Source organism: Parambassis ranga, chromosome 16, assembly GCF_900634625.1.
Source record: "Parambassis ranga chromosome 16, fParRan2.1, whole genome shotgun sequence".
Taxonomy (NCBI): domain Eukaryota; kingdom Metazoa; phylum Chordata; class Actinopteri; family Ambassidae; genus Parambassis; species Parambassis ranga.
The window spans coordinates 15,496,003-15,517,930 of NC_041036.1; the positions used below are offsets into that span (position 1 = coordinate 15,496,003).

The 21,928-nt window shown below is 40.7% G+C and overlaps 3 protein-coding genes across 4 annotated transcripts; 1 reads left to right on the plus strand and 2 right to left on the minus strand.

Moving 5' to 3' along the window:
- Positions 1-62: 62 nt before the first annotated feature.
- On the minus strand, positions 63-7,271 carry znf687a (zinc finger protein 687a). Of its 2 annotated transcripts, XM_028425742.1 has the most exons (12): positions 7,198-7,271; positions 5,117-6,760; positions 4,796-4,972; positions 4,349-4,604; positions 4,057-4,223; positions 3,743-3,927; positions 3,470-3,646; positions 3,149-3,311; positions 2,845-3,075; positions 2,617-2,729; positions 2,376-2,478; positions 63-2,279 (listed from the first exon to the last, which is right to left on the minus strand). In XM_028425742.1, the coding sequence occupies exons 2-12, from the start codon at positions 6,737-6,739 to the stop codon at positions 1,644-1,646; spliced, it is 3,831 nt and encodes a 1,276-aa protein (XP_028281543.1). In that variant the 5' UTR covers positions 6,740-6,760; positions 7,198-7,271; the 3' UTR covers positions 63-1,643. The 2 variants fall into 2 exon arrangements, with proteins under 2 accessions (XP_028281543.1, XP_028281542.1); XM_028425741.1 differs by having other exon boundaries at positions 4,796-6,760.
- Positions 7,272-7,836: 565 nt separating this feature from the next.
- Positions 7,837-12,638, minus strand: LOC114449111 (26S proteasome non-ATPase regulatory subunit 4-like). Its single transcript, XM_028426478.1, has 10 exons — positions 12,549-12,638; positions 11,491-11,631; positions 11,306-11,420; positions 10,836-10,922; positions 9,173-9,241; positions 8,861-9,076; positions 8,649-8,757; positions 8,419-8,556; positions 8,205-8,260; positions 7,837-8,107 (listed from the first exon to the last, which is right to left on the minus strand). Exons 1-10 carry the CDS (start codon positions 12,572-12,574, stop codon positions 7,934-7,936), a joined length of 1,131 nt encoding a protein of 376 aa, XP_028282279.1. The 5' UTR covers positions 12,575-12,638; the 3' UTR covers positions 7,837-7,933.
- A 3,815-nt stretch (positions 12,639-16,453) lies between these two features.
- On the plus strand, positions 16,454-21,904 carry ceacam1 (CEA cell adhesion molecule 1). Its single transcript, XM_028425307.1, has 7 exons — positions 16,454-16,697; positions 17,725-17,979; positions 18,187-18,459; positions 18,686-18,940; positions 20,837-21,112; positions 21,333-21,587; positions 21,736-21,904. The coding sequence occupies exons 1-7, from the start codon at positions 16,454-16,456 to the stop codon at positions 21,822-21,824; spliced, it is 1,647 nt and encodes a 548-aa protein (XP_028281108.1). The 3' UTR covers positions 21,825-21,904.
- Positions 21,905-21,928: the final 24 nt, after the last annotated feature.

Below are 21,928 nucleotides of genomic sequence, written 5' to 3' on the forward strand. Positions count from 1 at the left end.
AACAAACACACAATAAAGAAAATTAAGATACTAACAGTTGTTGATGAGATATTAGAAGTAAGTTTAGGTCATCATGCAATATTTTATTCACCTTTTTTTTTATAAACATTTGGTTAGAAATGGTTTGCCGATGCACAAACAAACAAATAAATAGAATAACTGGATAATGTCCTGAGGCAATAAGCACACATATCACTAATGACATTAAAATGATGGGTTGTTTTTACAAGCTTCAAATAGCTGTCACCTTTGCAATGTGTGTGGTAGTTGCATGTTCTATGAAACAACAGGTTATCAGATGAGATGAACAGCTAAATCAAAGGTACTGCTAAACATAAAACTAAATCAAAGCAAAGCAGCCAACATATGAGCCACCCACAGCACATGATGTCTAGAGAACAAGTGTCCTTTTTGCAACAGTGCCAAAGACCCATACAGGCAATATTCTTAGGAGGACAGCTTAGGAAATAGATCAATTTTTACAGTAATCACATGTAAACAAACATACCTCACCAAAAAAAGTTACTTCTATCTCCTGTTTACTAAGAAGGAATAAATCATATAATCTGATGTAAATACAGTACAGTTCCATTTACAAACATTGAACGGTTATGAAAGTTTCACACCAGCAAATATAGTGTGCCTACATGGTGACCATTTTCTTTAGCAAAGACTGAATTTCTACTTTCCCGGAAGTTATTGGTCCTCATTCATTTCAGTACAATGTAAATATAAACGTTCAGAGACTTGAAACGTACTGGGTTATCAAAAACAGTAAATATTTAAATGATAGGCACACGTTTCTTCCGGATCTGTCTTTAAATAGACATACCACTACCATTCAAAAATCTGGAAGTAAGAAGAGACACCTCATGATGAGGCTTTGATTTACTGTAATGGGGCTTGAAATGGTTTTATTTTCCCTTCTCTATAGTCTCTCCAGGTCTCTGTATCTAGTATAGTTTTGTTTGTGTAAAAATATATTCATAGTCATTATAAAGGGTTACCGAAAATTACTTCTTTTTCATAAAAAATTAAATTTTCTCTATATGTTGCACATCTTTAAAGAGTCACCTTTCTAAAGCCAAGCTGTAAATGAATTCAGTTAGCCACTGAAATGTACAGAAGCTAATGGCTGCATTCATTTATCTAAAATATTATTGCATGAATAAGAAAATGTCTGGCAATAAGTTAAAGCCTACTTAATTCTAAATAAATCAACATATTCTCATCTATTGTAATGATTCTCTAAAAAATATATTAAAACAAAGAACTTTACAGGACAACACTGGGGTTTCTGTTCAAGAATCTCCTCAGCAGAAAATATGAAATCAAAAATGACTGAATGAAATCAAATTCCATCATTGTTTGTCAACATTCAAGGACACAGCAGGTTTAGATTAATGAAACATTCACAGTACTCTGCAGGCACAGATAATGCGAGTGTGGTCACAGAGGTTACTCACCAAGACCTTCACTGAACACAGAAAGCGTTAGACCCTGAGTGATGGAGAGCTAAGGCCTGCCTAGGACAGTGAGAATCACATTGACTCTAAAAGTCTGATCTTTGGCTTAATCAGTACATATGTGCACCACTCACACTTCCATAATAAAAAGGCACTTGTAAATACTCTTCCAGAGAATTAAGTTAAGTTAACTTTTCCTGCATTTCTTGCATTGATGAAAGCCATACCATGAGTTCTGAAGTGTGTATTCAGATCTGTTGCCTTTTCAAAGTGTTTGCCACACACCTTGCAGGCCAGGGAACCCTCCTCTTCCTTCCACTGGCCTGTGGTGGGCTGGCTGGAGGGTGAAGCTGGTGCAGAACCATTTAGAAAATTCTTCTCCTCGTGGTTTCTACTGTTAGCAGGGGAGTGTGCTGGCTGCACACTAAGAGCTGGCTGGTTGTCTTCTCTCACTTTGTGGATGATGAAGCGATGGCGTGACAGGGAGGAAGAGGATGTGAAACAGGCACCACACTGTAGACACTGCAGGCCGCCGTCTTCTGTGGCACCTCGTCTGTGCTGGCTGATGTGCTCCAAGAACGTGGCCTGAACCTCTGTGGTGAAGCCGCAGGGTCCACAGCGAAACCCAGACTCAGGATGAGAGTAGGTAGCAGGAGCAGATGAGGAGGAGGAGGAGGCCCGTAACTTCTTAACTGGACTCATGCTGCCTGTAGACTCTTCATCCTGCTCCATCTTCCTAACTCCTCTGTGTCTCCAGCGAGCCCCCAAACCGCTGTCATGTTCTGAAGAGCTGTCAGCTTCATCTCTGCCTCCCTGTGATTACAGAGGATCACAGAAAATTATGACTGATGTTAGAAAAAAAACCCATGTCTTTTTGTTTTACTTCCTGTAAGAGAATAAGTGGCTCACCATCAATGTGTCCTGTCCCCCAGTGTCCATGCTGTGTCTCAGCTGAACATGCCTGTCCAACATTGCTCTGCTGCTGAAAACTTTCTTACCCTCAGCGCAAAACCTTAACACATACAGACACACACAAACGTCCTCTGTTGTGATTAAGTGAATGATGCACTTGAAATATGATTCAGAAAAAAAGTTTTTTTTTCGTTACCTTACAATATCTGAGAGGTCAGAAATAATGGAGGATACTCACTGACAGCGAAAGCCACGGTTGATGTTTTTGTGTTTGTCTCTGATGTGGCGCCTCATACTAGAGGTGGTGGTGAAGGAGCTCTCACATTTGTTACATGGAAACTTCTTCAGAATCTACACAACACAAAAACACATGCTGTACAATACTGAATATACTGTTCCATCTGTTCATAAAACCTGAACATTGTTTAGTGAATGTGCATCGTAGCACCATGGTGGACCTCCACACCTTGCCATGCCGTTCGCTCATATGGCTAATGTATTCCTCCCGGTCTGTGTAGCATGTGTGACAAGAAAAACACTTCCACCCAGAGGGAGCCTTCACTCTTTTTGTCTTTACTTTATCTTCTTTCTCTTCACCCATCCAATCTTCACCATCTGAACTCTCTGGTTTTACTGAAGGTTGAGATCCAGAGGAAGCAGCAGGATGCGTAGGCTCTTCTTTTAAAGTCTTGTGGGTCTGAACAACAAAGAGAGTATAATATTATGACAATAACTGAGCTACATAAGACATTTTATAAACAAACTTGTACCTTGAAGTGGTCCAGTAGGGAGCTCCTCTGAGAAAACAGCTTAGTGCACTGTGGGCATTTAAACACGTGCACTTTCTGGTTGATTAAATGAGTGTCAAAGTGGGCGTACAGCAGTGGCTTGTGTGTAAACACTGTGTCACACATGACACACTTATAGATCAACCTGTAAATAGACAAAATAAGGTCAAGTTGTTAAAAGTGAAAGAATGCGGAGGAATGAATCCTGAAACCCAGAACTGTCTGGTTTGGGTGCTTTTGGTTAGATGCCTGAAATACAGTAGCTTACAAGATTGTCACAACAAAAAAAGCAGTATACTGTACATTGTCTGTCCTTCAGTGAGTGTTGGATGTTGGGCAGTAATGTGGCTCTGTATGCTGGGGGCAGATTTGAAAGCCATGGGGCAGCTGGGACACTTGTGGAACATGTCACAATGAGCCTGTTGGATATGAGACTTTACTGAGTTCAGCCCTCCAAACACCACCAGGCAGCTGGAACATCTGGAGAAAAAAGACACGTGGGAAAAGAAACAGAGGAGAGAACTGATTGGTGTAACAGTGCTGTACACTTTAAAGACTATATGAATACAATCGTACCTGTAGCCAATACGGCGGGAAAAGTGCAAACAGGTATCACTCAGGTGCTTTTGCAGCTGTGCCTGCTTGGCTGTGCAGCCACACTCGGGGCAGACATGTGGCGCGCAGCCTTGGTGGATGCGCTGATGAGCAGCTGAACTGCAGCCATTAGGCAGGAGCATGGGAGGAGAACATTCTGTGCAGGACTGCAAAACAGAAGAATACAAAAGTGGCAGGTACCAAAGGAATCTATTAAGTTGAAGGCCAGTCAATATACTGTATAATAAGAAAACAATTTTCTGCCTCTTTCTAACACAAGAACACACACAACTTACAGTGCTGTGTGCTGGTTTGATTTCTTGGAAATGATCAGCCACCTCCTCTTTGCTGCTGAACTGAGTCTGGCACTCAGGACATTTTTTATTAATGGACTGGGCTGCCTCTGCTTTCTTGGTTGATCCTGCTTGATGTGCTGGAAGTCCCGGCTTTGGGGTAGCCTGACCTATAATATCATGAAGCACAGAATGAAGACATAAGAGATGGGGAAAGTAAACCTAAAGAATAACAAAGGAATGTTCACACACACAATCATCACATCCAAAAATGTATAAATAATGCTCTCTTAACCGGCTGCAGTCGGTTCAGGCTGGGTGATCATCTGCTCCACAGGTACAGGTTTCATGACCAGGTGTGAACACTGCATGATCAGGCCTCTCTCCTTGTGCTCTCTGGCATGTAAAAGCAGGCTGCACTTGTTGAAAAAGGCCAGCCGTTTGGCACAGTGATTGCAGGTCACCTCAATCCTCAGTGAACGCCTGTCATAGTGCTGTACCAAACTCTGCTCCAGGGCAAAGGTATCACCACACTCCAGGCAGCGGTAACCCTGCAAGGGAGTAAACATAATTCCTCTTAGAGATGGTGATATCTGTAGAGCTATAGGGACATACAAAGCCTTATATATTCAGTTAACTATCAATGGAGGCACATTTTAAAAGACAAAAGACAGGATGTGCATTACATTGTTCCAGATTAATCAACTCATTCATTGGTTTAGTGCAAATGATGACAGCTTACCTGTGCAGGTAGAGAAATGCCCCACTCTGCTGGAAGAGGGGAGTTCAGATCTGGCTTATAATTGGGCAGCAGGTTCTTGTTATTGAGGATTTTGTTGAAGGCCTCTACCAGGTTAGTCTGACTCTTTGATATGATTGCCCCCGTGCTGTTGACAATGGATGCTGGTCTGCTGCTTGCCTGAGGAGGGAGCACAGGTAAAGGAGCTGCCAGTGTCATCCCACTGTTGAGAGTCTTTTGACCAAGGCTTCGCAGGTTGATGGCACCTGGGCCGACTCTGGAAGAAGAGATGGAGGGCAGTGCTGCAGTTTTTGTGATACTTACTGCACTGGGGAAAACTTTAGGCTTGGTGTCCCCTGTTGTTTTCTCTTTAACTGCATTGGTACTTTCTAACGTTGCAGCGCAGGCATCCTGGAGAATTGTGACTGCAGACAACTGGGGCTGCTGTAGTGAATCTTGTTTGGATCTTGTGTTATGACGCTGTAGTGATGGCTTTGAACTCTCCAAATCCTTGGCAGTGACTCTTCCACTTCTTTTAGGTGTCACACCAGTCACAGTTCTTGTGATGCTTCCTGTAGGCATTTTGATTTTAACTTTGAGTGAACGCAATGGAGATGAAACTTTCTTTGCATCACTGGCATCCTCAGTGCCTGCATCACAGTTCTCCTCATTAAAAGTTTCCCCATCTCCAGCCACCTTTTCACTCAGCTCTTCATTGTCACCTGGTTTGTCCTCTTGACTGTGCTCAGTTTCTCTGAGTTCATCTTGTTGATGGATTTCTTTGTTGTTCGTGGTAGGATCTTTTGTTGAGCCCAGATCAGGGCTGCTGCTTCTGGGGACAGCAAGACCCATCTCAGAAGGAGGTGGACTCTCAGGTGAGTCCCTCTCATCTATCACATGCTCTGGGTATTTCTCTTCTCGGACTGAGCTTGTTCTGACAGACAGGAGGCAGTCCTGGGTGCTCTTTGGCTGAGAAGATGAAGGAGGTGAGCTGGTCACATGTAGTTGCTCATCCCCCTCATGTTTAGATTTATTTTGAGGTTTTTTGGGTGCCGGAGAGAGATTAGGAGGATGAGGTATAACTGATGAAGTAGTTTCAGCAGACGCAAGAAGTTTAGGCTGTAATTGTCTTCTGTGTTTAAATTTAGGAGGAGGTGACATTTCAAATTCTGGAGTCTCATGGATCACCAGTGGACTTCCTAAATCAGGTTCTGAATCATCTTCATCTGTGTGCATTAAATCCTTGATTTCAGTGTTTTTGCTCCCATTTTGTGCTAAAGGGGAAGAGCCTGGGTTGTCTTGAAGTGGAGTGGAACGAGGAGAAAAATGAGGGCTGGCAGTGTGTGGTGAGAGAGGGGGTGATGAGAGGGGACCAGCAGTAGTTGTAGACTGAGGGAAGAGCAGGGGTCTCAAACTGTTTAGGACCTCGTTTGTATGCTGCACTGACCGAGGCTCCGCATTTTTATCACTGTTATCCTCAGCGTCATTCAGCATAGACCTCAAAGGAGAAGACTGCGACCATGACTCTGTGTGTCCCTGAGTGCCGAGGACAGATTTCCCAAAGCCGTTAGCAATCTGGGGTGCCATGGACACATCAGCAGGCAGTCTGGGACCCAGCTGTGAGGTGAGGTCATCCAATCTGTCCTGAACCTGAGAGGCTAAAGCACTGCTGGAAGGATTGTCTGTTTTATCCCTGACAGACTTCTCTTCCAAAGACTCTGACCGAACCACGTTCTTCACAATAACACTGACCACAGGTGGGTCACTTTGAGGGGCAGGAGGGCCAGTAAAGCATGAAGCCAGCCCGTCCTCTCTCTCAGCTGCGTTAGCCCCCACAGCATCCCGTTCCTCCTCTGGGCTGGACTGAATGGCCTCTTTGGCATCAATGTCAGGAATGTCAAAGGCTGCCAGCAAATCATCAAAGTCTGGGGTCTTCATGTCCCCCATTGCCAGCGCAAGGCTTAAAACCTATCAAGGCAACACATGAGATAAAAAATGGATGCATTTAATAAAGACACGTTGAGAAAAATCAGCCTCGAAAGTTTCGTGACTAAAATCGATTGCCCGGGTGTGAGAGCAAAACAACAACGGTAAACAGTACGGCCTGAGTATACCACTCTACAAATGACAACAAACATGTGCAGAGAAATATGACGCACAGTTAGTTTCTGACCTGTCAAACTCCACTGTCATATGCAACAAGTGGGTGCTTCTACAGCTAACTTTAGCAATTAACTGCTAGCTGGCCTTGCTAACGCCGAACAGCTGTCTTTCCTCAAGTAGTCAAAAACTAAAATTAGATTAGTGTAACACCTAAGTCTTTAAATTACTATGTTGAAAGTGTGACATGTTTGCTTGAAGTGAAGCTAACATAACAAATCGCGCTTGTAGTTACTATTTATTACCTGTCAGCAGCGAAGTTGGTTCCAGACTTTCCTGTGTCGCAAAGGTTTTACGTCATCAATCCTGCGACTTCCCAACCAGAGCGGCTCTGTTCCCAACAGCCTCCAAAACCTTTACAGTTCAGTGTGGTCTCAAGCAGAACTCAGCAGCTGTCCTACATACTTTCGAAGTAGTAGGAAATACTAAAATGCCCTCTTCTTTATTTCGTTTACATTGACTTTTTTGTCATTTAAAAAAAATAACTTTCAATCATATATCCCCAGTAAACTGTTTTAAGTTACTGGTTATATAGATGCATGGCTTTACATTGTTTTAAAATATATTTAAATATGATATATTTTTTATATCTTTTATGGCACATTTACAACATACATTTGTAGCCATTTTGAAATAGTAATATATAGTATCATAACAGCCATAAATCCACTGATATTTTGGAAAAGTGATTACACATTAAACTGGTTGCAACTAACACGACTGTATACAAGCATTTATTGTGGAAATTTGTCTATGTATGTGAGTAGTTACAAAAATATTCAAACTGATTCAAATGGGAAACAAAAACAGGTGTGATCAGAACAGGTCCCCAAAACCAGAAAAAGGCAAAGGTTGTTTACAGGTTACAGAAACATAAACAAAAAAATGAACAAAACCTTTAATTTTCTGTAGAGAGTACAACTGTTACTGCGAATACTTTTTATTTAACATCTTGTATATCAAGCCCTTCTCTCTGGATGTTCACTTCTTTTTCTCTTCATCCTTCTTGGGGTCTGGTTGTTTACTGCCTGTCTGGGAGGCTAGAGAGCCCATGGCGTTACGAATGGCCTCATTGTTGGGATCAACCCCGGGAAGGTTTTCTAAAACACTCTGAAGGAACTCTGGATCCTGCATAACATCATAATCCTCTTCATCCTAGACACAGATAATGAGAATGTAAGTAAGAGTCATACATTTTATAAAAACCTTTAAAGAAAAAAAAAAAAGAAAAAAGAAAAAAGTCTGAGTTCACCTTAGCCTCACTGGAGTCCATGTCAGCACCTGTATCCATGTCCTCAGCACCAAACTCTACAAGACAAATGGAGTATAGTACAAAACATGAGTTAAAGAAATCCAACAAGGGTGGCCTTTTATAACCAGGGCCATAAGCTAGTAATAGATAGATTACTGAATGTAGATAAATGTGGGAATCTGGAAAATTCATTAATATATATCCATGTTTCAACCTGCTCCTGCTCCCTGCATAGACATCTGCAGAGCATAGGCGATCTGCTCATCTTCTGTCATGCGACTGAAGTCTGGCAGTGCAGGTGTGGCTGAGTTTGTATGTGGAACAGACATCTTCAGCAGGGCATCCTCAGACTCTGAAGCAAAGAGAAAAAAAACATGCAGCATGAACACACACTCATCCATCCATCATACTGTAAGAAACAGGCATCTACGATTATCAACTCACCATCTGCAGTAGGGGAGGAAATTCCAGCTTCAGCAGCTGACGCAACAGCTGCTCTACGAGCTTCATCCTCCTGTCGTTGTCTCTGCTCTTCCATGGACACACGCAGAGCCTGGAAAGCAGAATAAAACAAAAAGTGTCATTAAAACAGCCTTTACAAACTACACACATTAAAATACAGCATCTCTAGTTCTCTTTCTCTAGTTCTCTCTCACCAAGGCCAACTCTGGGTCTGCGCTGGGATCCACTCCAAACTCAAAGTCCCCAGCACCCAGGCCCAACACTGCACCTCCTTCTCCAGCCAGGATGGGTGACGACAGCAGGGCATCAGCCAGACTGGGGCCTGGAGGAACTGTGACCAGGTGGGAGCCAGCGCCCTCTTTCCCATTAAGTGTGTTGATGAAGGCCGTCAGTTTCTCTGTGTTGATCTCCTGCAGGGGACAGAAAAACATAGTGTGAGCACAACATAAAATACAACATGAGATATTCAAGAGGTTTAGTGTGTGTGGAGCTATGATGGAAAATACCTCCTCTCCAAAGTTAATGATATCCACATTGACCTTTTCTTTCTTCAGGCGCTTTGCCATTTTAACCAGCTACAGGAAGAGGGAAATTATGTCAGTGACACAAACACTGTTTTATCAGGTGCCAGATCAATTTAGACATGAGTCTGTGTAGGCCTCCACCTTGGTTATTGTAAAGCCACAAGTCTAGTATAGGCTGAGTAAAATGCCATGCAAAACTAGGGATGGGGCCGATCCGATCCAGTATCGGGTTCCGATACCAGCTTAATTAACGGATCGGAAATTTCCGATCCAACCTGGAGAAATTTCCGATCCAGAGTTAATGACTCACAAGTGATCCCGGGCTAGGTGACGTGTCTGTGCTCCAATGAGACACTGACAGAGATGACACGCCTCCTTTAAGGAAATCCTCTGCAGTTTGCAAGTAGCAGTTTAAGCATTGAGCGCCATACAACATGTCCGCTGTGTGGAAATATTTTACGGTCGAAACGCCACAAAGTAAGACAGCAACGTGCAATGTTTGCAAAGCCATCGTTCCGAGAGGTGGAACCTCCGTTGCGACGTTCAACACTACAAATATAATTAAACACCTGAAAAAGCACCACTCGAGAGAGCACGAGGACTTTTTAACCAGGGGGCAGAAAGAAGAGAAGAGCCGCCAAGAATCACTTCTGGAATCATTCAAAAGGCAAAATAAACTTCCAGCAGACAACGTAAAAGCCAAAGGGATTACAGAGAAGTTGCTCAACTTCATCGTACTTGATGACCAACCCTTATAGTGGTGGAAAACGAGGGGTTTCGCAGCCTGATTGAACACTTGCAGCCCAGGTATAGTTTACCGTCCAGGAGATATTTGTCAGAGACGGCGCTACCTGAACTGTACAACAGAGTGTCAACCAAGTTAGCCGATAAGCTAAAAGGAGTTCCAGCCCTGAGCTTTACCACAGATATTTGGACTTCAGATGTCTGCCCAATGTCACTGATAAGTCTCACAGTGCATTGGGTTGATTCAGATACACATAGTCTCTGTAGTGCGGTGCTTCAGGTAAAAAAGTGCAGGGGTTCACACAGCCGAACTACAATCGCAGCCTCCATTACCGAGATGTTAAATAACTGGGAGATCCATCTAAAAAAGGTGCATGTCATTCTGCGGGACAATGCCAGTAACATGAATTTATGTTGATCAGATGCACATTGTTCTATTGATAGTGTGAATATTTTTTAAGCTTACCCTTTTATTTCATGTTTGACACTTTAAAACTGTTTTGCTGCCTAGTGGTGATTTATATTTGTGCTGTTTAATTCATATGACAGGATTTGTTTCTTGGATGGTGTATATTGCACTAGTATCTAGTAATCCTGTCTTGAAATTTAAATAAATATCCATTTAAACCCTTAAAGTTGCATATTTGTTTTCAGGATGGGATTTCTGCCGTTTTCTAACCTCATACTTACCTCAAGTTGCTTTTTGGAGAGAAGTTTATTACAGCCTCGTAAAATCAACAATAATGATAATAATCATAGTGATATAAAAGCAAATAGAGCTATGGTATCGGAATACTATAGGTATCGGCAGATATCCAAATTCAGGTATCGGAATCGGATCGAAAGTGAAAAAATGTGGATCGGTGCATCCCTATGCAAAACACCAAAAAAGTTAACTTACTTCTTTTTCATTGTCCTCCACTGGACTGCCAACAAACGCAATGATGCGCATCTTGTGGTTTTTGCCTTGTCTGTGCTTCAATGCCAACTACAAAAAAAATACAGCAAAAGAAAAAAGACTACATGAGTTCACAACATACATTTATGTGATTTTTGACAAAAGTGATGCTTTATTTCTTAAAGACAATTTTACATGTTAATCAATGGCATGAGTGGTGACTACATTTAGGTTAGCCGGGACCCGTTATGGACATGATATCTCACTAGGACTTAACCAAACAGAGGTGTTGTGCCAAATCAGTATGTCTGCTGCGAAAAAGGCCTTCAGCTTCTCTGAAGGCTATGAACTGTGAAACATACTTTTGATTCCCAACCCACTTGCTCTGTGAAGCACTCCAACCCACCCCCCCCCCCCCTTGATGTCCTGTAAAAAACACCTGTTCAATGTATAGGGACAAATTGCAGACTCACATGTGCCACCCTGATGCCAGTACAGAAGCTAATGTTTCCACGGGGCTGCACAGCATGCAGCTTGGACAGTATTCTTCCTGTATCTGGAGTCAGTGTGGTCAGAACCTCACAGTTGCTGGAGACAAAAAACACCTGTATTATTATCACAGTTTAATAGTCCACAGAGAAACTGAACTGTCTCTTACTTTGCCATGGTGATGAGGCCCACATTGTTTTCAGGATTGCTGCGGGTCTTGGAGTGACAAACTATATTAACTGCATCCTGCTGAGCCTGCAGTCTGGTGGGCAGAAAGTCTCCATTTCGCATATACTCACTGTTGTCCACACTTGGAAAAATAAACAGCAGTGTAAACAATCAATTTATTTTTTTCTTTCACAGAATTAACTCTGGTTGCCCTCCAACTTTACCGCATTACAAAGATTAAAATAGCGATTCAAATATTCTATTTATGTGTTTAAAGCAACTGAATTGCTAAATCCCTTTTTGAGACTCAAAATGCTGTTTTAGAAATACACATGTACACAAAATTTAATTATTTATTCGATGAGTTTTGTTTGAGTTTCATTGACTTAAGCACAATACATCGTCAGGATTAATGTCGAATGCACTGATTTCTGACAAATAGGATATGTTGCCTTAACTGTATGCGGATTATGTTCCCTGTTATGCTTAGTACGAAGCCCCCAAAATGTAATCCACCAAGTACATCCTCCATTAAAAACTGCAACGACATAGTGTCTTTTGTGTAACTTACATATTACCCTGTTCATTTATGTTGATGAAATAACAGTTACATATGATCTCACATTATTCCACAGGACAGACAGTTACATGTTTTAACAATGAGGACAGCTTTTGGTTTTGTTAGCTAGCTAACGCTAATGCGTAAAACAACAGCTAGCTTCAATCACCACCAGCAGCAACATGGACCTTTACAGCGACACATAAATAAACGTTCGCTAACAAAAAAGCAGTAATGTGAAACACATATGTAAAATGAGCATTACTCGGACTAAAATCTGTTAGCTAGGGACTAGCAGCTTCTTCTGGCTAACGTTAGGCTATGGAGTGACTCAGGGAATAGCTCGAGTGCATTGTAACCAAAACAAAGCAAATAAATGTGGCACACAGTTTCAAGCGAAAATGTCACGAAGACGCATACTTTATTCTTTAGGAATCCGCTTAATTAGAATGAGGTTACAGTTTAAACTTAATACTTAAAATATATTTCAAATTCCTTACCAGACCATAGTACTTTCAAGCACCATCTTGACGTCTGCAGTTTACGACGTCATCGTAAGGGTTTATGGGTAACGAAGTTTTGTTTTGAATGACACTGCTGCGCATAATGACAGGTAGACTGAGGCAACTGTAGGCAATTGTTTTACATTTTCTTCGAAACTATACTGTGTAATAACCGACGGGCTTAAATTTACATTTGTTGCCTCGTTTCAATAACACACACACACACAAGAAGAGCTGCTGTAAAAAAAACTAAAGGGTAAAAATCTCTTTTAACACTTTGCTACCCTGAACGTCTGGCTGGGGACTCCTCTTGTGAATCTAAGCCATCGTACATTATCAACCTAAAGCGGATATGATATAAGTCTGTAATTAGTGCTTGTCAGTGTCAGTAGCTGATGCCACAATTTATGGGCTAGCTGGCCACCAGGCACCATGGACCCCTTAGCCTTCTGTCTCACCTGCAGGTGAGTTTGCACATGAAACCCCAGCACTCTGCTGATGAATGCTGATTGGTTCGCAGGATGCTGTGAAAACATAACCCCAATCCAGTGCTTTCTCTAATTGGTCAAAAGTCACAGATTGGCACATTAGAATTCAGAGGTTCAGAGGAGGTGGGGTCAGGACTGTGAGGTGTATATATCCAGAAAACCAGAGCACCAGTGATGCTGAGCAAATTTTTCCTGATTTGAAGGCTGTCACATGAGTCGTATTCATCAAAAATGACAAATAAGCTGAAGATCAGAATGGAGGATCTGGCGGTGTTGCTCCTATTCTTGACCACAATAACCTCTGCAGGTATGAATATGAATTTAGATGAATACATTCTGACAATAAAAATGTCAGTTTATCTGAATGTGGTAATTTTTATTAAATGCACTTTGGTATGAGTGAGTGATTGAATATAATTCCTTACCCTCTGTTTCTATATCATGGAATCATAGACCCCTATCCAGTGGGCGTCGATGTGACACTCTTCTGCAGGGGCTGCGGTGTCACTGAGGGGATGTGGATATTCAGAAACAAGTTTATCGTGTTAATATTCAATGGAAACCATTCCATCAACAATGCATGGAGGGACAGAGCCACATTTCATCCAGTTGATTCATCGCTGACAATAAGATCAGTAAAGAAGGAAGACTCCGGCGTGTACACATTGCAGGGAGTGAGTGGTTTCACAACAGACGTAACTCTGTTAATTCAAGGTGAGGACTCTCTTACAAATTGCTTAATGATTGTTAAATTAATTAAATGTGCATACACATTAACACTTCAACAGCTTCTACATTCCCATAGACTGATTCTCTATGACACAGCAACTCTAATAGTCTTTTTGGACCCTGGGCAAAAATGTTGCTGAATAGAATAGAATAGAATAGAAACATTTTTTTCATCCCAACCTGGGAAATTTCACTATTGCAGCAGCAATATTCAGGCGCTCAGCATACTAACATATATTACCATCCATCCATCAACATTATTTATAAATTATGTGACACAATGAAAATTTGCCAAATATAAATGTTTTGATTTGTCTTCTACTACTGTCATTGCAGACTTTGTACATTGCCACTACTGTAGCTTAACATCAGTCATTGGGGCCCCCAGCTAGCCTGGGGCTCCAAGCAGCCTTGGTGTGATGCTGCCTCTGATAACATGCAGTTTTTGCATGTTTCATTGTTTACTGATTTGTAAGACAAAATAACACGCGAACACAGGACCATAACAGCAACAATGATGCTATTGTGGTTGATGTGTCTTTATAAACTTACATACTAAACTTGAGCAAAATAGGGTGATGACTTCCAAAATAATACTCTGGATGATTATACTGTTATACTGCTATTAACTTACTGTTCCTGTTTTTGGATATATGTATAACACAAACACACTTATCACACTGATCATTCACCTTCTGGGCTATGAGTAGGCCTATGTGAAGTACTAACCATAAGGCAATGATATGCAATGATAACTTCTATGGAACAGTATGATAACAACTGGATCCCATTCTATATTTAATGGAGACAAACAATATAACAGTGCTATCAATCTTCTCATCTAATTCTCTGGCAACATATTTCCATCAATGTAAATGAACAAACAAACAAAGCACATGTTGGTTTTAAGCTTAAAACAACTTTTTATGTTTTAAAAAAGATCATTTATTGGGTTAAAATGTGTGAGACATTAAACATTCTTACATGCACTATATTCACACAACCACAGGAGGGCGCTTGGTGACAAATTTTTATTTTGTAAATATTTCAAATTGAAATATCTTGAATCAATCATTTAAATAAACACATTAATATTGAACATAACATTGAAGTGCACTCCTCTGGCCAAATATTTATCATCCAAAATAAAAGTCCCAACATTTTTACATTAAGCTACAACTTAATGTACAACCTGTAGTCTTGAGCAGCATTTTAAGGGTTAACCATGTCACATAAGGGATGCAGGCTGTGTGGGTGAGACATTATTTAATCATACAAACAGAATAGAATAGGAACGTAACATTTTTTTCATCCCAACCTGGGAAATTTCGCTATTGCAGCAGCAATATTCAGGCACTCAGCATACTAACATATACTACCATCCATGATGCTATTGTGGTTGATGTGTCTTTATAAACTTACATACTAAACTTGAGCAAAATAGGGTGATGACTTCCAAAATAATACTCTGGATGAAGTCCTGCCATGGTGGATGTGTAGGTGGTGCAAGAATGATATTATACCGTTATACTGCTATTAACTTACTGTTCCCGTTTTTGGATATATATATATATATATATATAACGCAAACACACTTATCACACTGATCATTCACCATCTGGGCTATGAGTAGGCCTATGTGAAGTACTAACCATAAGGCAATGATATGCAATGATAACTTCTATGGAATAGTATGATAACAACTGGATCCCATTCTATATTTAATGGAGACAAACAATATAACAGTGCTATCAATCTTCTCATCTAATTCTCTGGCAACATATTTCCATCAATGTAAATGAACAAACAAACAAAGAGTGAATTCTGATGATCCTCCTTCTGCAGATCCACTGACAGCAGTGACAGTGAAAATCCTGGGACCAGCAATACTTGATGAGCCGCTCACTCTGCTCTGTGAAGCGATCGGATCTGTTGACAGCATTCAGTGGTGGAAGAATGGCCAACTTATGTCTGCCAACAACACAGCAGTCTTTAAAATGAACAAGACACTGACTCTCAACCCAGTCCAATATTCAGACAGTGGATATTATCAGTGTCAGGCCTTTAACTCTCTGAGCAACTTAACCAGCAAATCCTGTGAAGTGGTAGTTTACTGTAAGTATGTTTGTGTTTGGCCATGAGGTGAGACTTTCTGCCTCTCCACCCCTATCTATTCTAAAGAACAATTACGCTTTAGCAGCACATGTTGGTTTTAAGCTTAAAACAACTTTTTATGTTTAAAAAAAGAAAATTTATTGGGTTAAAATGTGTGAGACATTAAACATTCTTACATGCACTAAATTCACACAACCACAGGAGGGCGCTTGGTGACAAATTTTTATTTTGTAAATATTTCAAATTGAAATATCTTGAATCAATCATTTAAATAAACACATTAATATTGAACATAACATTGAAGTGCACTCCTCTGGCCAAAAATTTATCATCCAAAATAAATTGTCCTGGCCCTGCTACCAGGTAGCCTATGCGCGTCTTTAACTTGAAAAAGTCCCAACATTTTTACATTAAGCTACAACTTACTGTACCACCTGTAGTCTTGAGCAGCATTTTAAAGGTTTACCATGTCACATAAGGGATGCAGGCTGTGTGGGTGAGACATTATTTAATCATACACACAGCAAAGTTTCCCTGTAATTATTGTCCATGTGTTTAGATGGACCAGAGATGCCGACTATCACAGGACCAAAGGTGGCGTACATAGGAGACAATGTCACACTCAGCTGCTATGCAAAGTCAAAACCAGCCAGCTACTACAGGTGGTACTTCAAAGCATGTCCAGTCTCCAATGAGTCCGAGTACTTCTTACGTCCTCTGACTGCAAATATGAGTGGAATGTACACGTGCATTGCATTCAACAACATCACCTCGAAAAACAGCACTGCCTACACATTTCTTCGTGTCATTCATGGTGAGACTATTATTATTTTCTTCATTTAATTCTTCATTTAATAGTATGGAATAGTATGATAACAACTGGATCCCATTCTATATTTAATGGAGACAAACAATATAACAGTGCTATCAATCTTCTCATCTAATTCTCTGGCAAAATATTTCCATCAATGTAAATGAACAAACAAACAAAGAGTGAATTCTAATGATCCTCCTGCAGATCCACTGACAGCAGTGACAGTGAACATCCTGGGACCAGCAATACTTGATGAGCCGCTCACTCTGCTCTGTGAAGCGACCGGATCTGTTGACAGCATTCAGTGGTGGAAAAATGGCCAACTTATGTCTGCCAACAACACAGCAGTCTTTAAAATGAACAACAAGACACTGACTCTCAACCCAGTCCAATATTCAGACAGTGGATATTATCAGTGTCAGGCCTTTAACTCTCTGAGCAACTTAACCAGCGATTCCTGTGAAGTGGTAGTTTACTGTAAGTATGTTTGTGTTTGGCCATGAGGTGAGACTTTCTGCCTCTCCACCCCTATCTATTCTAAAGAACAATTATGCTTTAGCAGCACATGTTGGTTTTAAGCTTAAAACAACTTTTTATGTTTAAAAAAAGAAAATTTATTGGGTTAAAATGTGTGAGACATTAAACATTCTTACATGCACTATATTCACACAACCACAGGAGGGCGCTTGGTGACAAATTTTTATTTTGTAAATATTTTAAATTGAAATATCTTGAATCAATCATCACATTAATATTGAACATAACATTGAAGTGCACTCCTCTGGCCAAAAATTTATCATCCAAAATAAATTGTCCTGGCCCTGCTACCAGGTAGCCTATGCGCGTCTTTAACTTGAAAAAGTCTCAACATTTTTACATTAAGCTACAACTTACTGTACCACCTGTAGTCTTGAGCAGCATTTTAAGGGTTAACCATGTCACATAAGGGATGCAGGCTGTGTGGGTGAGACATTATTTAATCATACACACAGCAAAGTTTCCCTGTAATTATTGTCCATGTGTTTAGATGGACCAGAGATGCCGACTATCACAGGACCAAAGGTGGCGTACATAGGAGACAATGTCACACTCAGCTGCTATGCAAAGTCAAAACCAGCCAGCTACTACAGGTGGTACTTCAAAGCATGTCCAGTCTCCAATGAGTCCGAGTACGTCTTACGTCCTCTGACTGCAAATATGAGTGGAATGTACACGTGCATTGCATTCAACAACATCACCTCGAAAAACAGCACTGCCTACACATTTCTTCGTGTCATTCATGGTGAGACTATTATTATTTTCTTCATTTAATTCTTCATTTAATAGTATGGAATAGTATGATAACAACTGGATCCCATTCTATATTTAATGGAGACAAACAATATAACAGTGCTATCAATCTTCTCATCTAATTCTCTGGCAACATATTTCCATCAATGTAAATGAACAAACAAACAAAGAGTGAATTCTAATGATCCTCCTTCTGCAGATCCACTGACAGCAGTGACAGTGAACATCCTGGGACCAGCAATACTTGATGAGCCGCTCACTCTGCTCTGTGAAGCGACCGGATCTGTTGACAGCATTCAGTGGTGGAAAAATGGCCAACTTATGTCTGCCAACAACACAGCAGTCTTTAAAATGAACAACAAGACACTGACTCTCAACCCAGTCCAATATTCAGACAGTGGATATTATCAGTGTCAGGCCTTTAACTCTCTGAGCAACTTAACCAGCGATTCCTGTGAAGTGGTAGTTTACTGTAAGTATGTTTGTGTTTGGCCATGAGGTGAGACTTTCTGCCTCTCCACCCCTATCTATTCTAAAGAACAATTACGCTTAAGCTACAACTTAATGTAAAACCTGTAGTCTTGAGCAGCATTTTAAAGGTTAACCATGTCACATAAGGGATGCAGGCTGTGTGGGTGAGACATTATTTAATCATACACACAGCAAAGTTTCCCTGTAATTATTGTCCATGTGTTTAGATGGACCAGAGATGCCGACTATCACAGGACCAAAGGTGGCGTACATAGGAGACAATGTCACACTCAGCTGCTATGCAAAGTCAAACCCAGCCAGCTACTACAGGTGGTACTTCAAAGCATGTCCAGTCTCCAATGAGTCCGAGTACGTCTTACGTCCTCTGACTGCAAATATGAGTGGAATGTACACGTGCATTGCATTCAACAACATCACCTCGAAAAACAGCACTGCCTACACATTTCTTCGTGTCATTCATGGTGAGACTATTCTTATTTTCTTCATTTGGCTCAGGAGAACAAACAAAAAGAGGGTTTTGTGGGTTTTGCTTTGTTCCCAGAATCAATACTTCTACATTTCTATAGACTGATTCTCTATGACATAGCAACTCTAATAGTATTTTGGACCCTGGGCAAAAATGTTGCTGAATAGTATAGAATAGAATAGAATAGAATAGAAACGTACATTTTTTTTCATCCCAAGCTGGGAAATTTCACTATTGCAGCAGCAATATTCAGGCACTCAGCATACTAACATATACTACCATCCATGATGCTATTGTGGTTGATGTGTCTTTATAAACTTACATACTAAACTTGAGCAAAATAGGGTGATGACTTCCAAAATAATACTCTGGATGAAGTCCTGCCATGGTGGATGTGTAGGTGGTGCAAGAATGATATTATACTGTTATACTGCTATTAACTTACTGTTCCCGTTTTTGGATATATGTATAACACAAACACACTTATCACACTGATCATTCACCTTCTGGGCTATGAGTAGGCCTATGTGAAGTACTAACCATAAGGCAATGATATGCAATGATAACTTCTATGGAACAGTATGATAACAACTGGATCCCATTCTATATTTAATGGAGACAAACAATATAACAGTGCTATCAATCTTCTCATCTAATTCTCTGGCAACATATTTCCATCAATGTAAATGAACAAACAAACAAAGAGTGAATTTTAATGATCCTCCTTCTGCAGATCCACTGACAGCAGTGACAGTGAAAATCCTGGGACCAGCAATACTTGATGAGCCGCTCACTCTGCTCTGTGAAGCGACCGGATCTGTTGACAGCATTCAGTGGTGGAAAAATGGCCAACTTATGTCTGCCAACAACACAGCAGTCTTTAAAATGAACAACAAGACACTGACTCTCAACCCAGTCCAATATTCAGACAGTGGATATTATCAGTGTCAGGCCTTTAACTCTCTGAGCAACTTAACCAGCGATTCCTGTGAAGTGGTAGTTTACTGTAAGTATGTTTGTGTTTGGCCATGAGGTGAGACTTTCTGCCTCTCCACCCCTATCTATTCTAAAGAACAATTATGCTTTAGCAGCACATGTTGGTTTTAAGCTTAAAACAACTTTTTATGTTTAAAAAAAGAAAATTTATTGGGTTAAAATGTGTGAGACATTAAACATTCTTACATGCACTATATTCACACAACCACAGGAGGGCGCTTGGTGACAAATTTGTATTTTGTAAATATTTTAAATTGAAATATCTTGAATCAATCATCACATCAATATTGAACATAACATTGAAGTGCACTCCTCTGGCCAAAAATTTATCATCCAAAATAAATTGTCCTGGCCCTGCTACCAGGTAGCCTATGCGCGTCTTTAACTTGAAAAAGTCCCAACATTTTTACATTAAGCTACAACTTACTGTACCACCTGTAGTCTTGAGCAGCATTTTAAGGGTTAACCATGTCACATAAGGGATGCAGGCTGTGTGGGTGAGACATTATTTAATCATACACACAGCAAAGTTTCCCTGTAATTATTGTCCATGTGTTTAGATGGACCAGAGATGCCGACTATCACAGGACCAAAGGTGGCGTACATAGGAGACAATGTCACACTCAGCTGCTATGCAAAGTCAAAACCAGCCAGCTACTACAGGTGGTACTTCAAAGCATGTCCAGTCTCCAATGAGTCCAAGTACTTCTTACGTCCTCTGACTGCAAATAGGAGTGGAATGTACACGTGCATTGCATTCAACACCATCACCTCGAAAAAGAGCATTGCCTACACATTTCTTCGTGTCATTCATGGTGAGACTATTCTTATTTTCTTCATTTGGCTCAGGAGAACAAACAAAAAGAGGGTTTTGTGGGTTTTGCTTTGTTCCCAGAATCAATACAGAACGTACAGATAAAAGCACCAATGACTCCTGCCATTGAAGGTCATCCATATAATCTAGCATGTGTCATATGCGGACATGCTGACTATGTTTACTGGATGAAGAACGACAAAATACTGCATGAGGACTACAGAGTTACTTTTGGCATTGATAACAAGACAATTAACTTCCACTCAGTGGACCGTGAGGACAGTGATTTCTACAGATGTAAAGCTGTCAATGCTGTTGGAAGCATGACCAGCCAACGTCGACTACTCATTGTCTCTTGTGAGTACATTCTTTTTTTTTCATGGTACCTCAATTTATAAGTATAATTTATCATCTCTCTGGATTCTGCTATCAGCTGTTAAAGTTGCTGGTAAAGCTGGTAAAGTTGATCTTATGAGTATCCTGTTTATCAGAAATGTTTGACCAAATATACTTGAGGGAATTTTCAAGGTACGACATACACATTTACCTGTACATAACCAGCTATGACTGTTTGCAGATGGCCCTAAGAGTGTGGATATCTTTGGTCCACACTCAGCAAATGGAAGCTCCCTTGTGTCCCTCACATGCTCTGCTGATGCTTGGCCAAAGTGTAATTTCACCTGGTTCTTAAACGATCAGCTGATTCGTCTTAAGAATGGAGCTGTTCTCACATTCTCTGCGACAAAACAGAATGAGGGGAATTATACCTGTGAGGTGTGGAACCCTGTGACCAGCATCACAATGTACCAGACTAAAACATTTACAGTCGCCAGTGAGTAAAAATCTTTTTATAAATGCAGCATCTCCATGACAGGATCACTCACTGATTTTTATTAAAACACTAGAAGTAGTAGTTTGTCTTATGCTTCATCTCTATTCAGAACTACAGACTCTCTACCTGTCATTATTTCCACCTGTAGGTCGAGCCTCTGCCATCCTCTTCCAATCCCAAGCTGGGCTGATGTTGATGGGGCTGCTTGTTTTGTCTGTTCCTGTGGTGTTAAACTGAGTCCTCCACTCTGAGGAGTCCAGCCAGTCTTGTATAAATACACCTTACACTGACAGTGAAAGGGCAATTTATTATTACTATTGAAATGCTTGTTAATGCTTGTT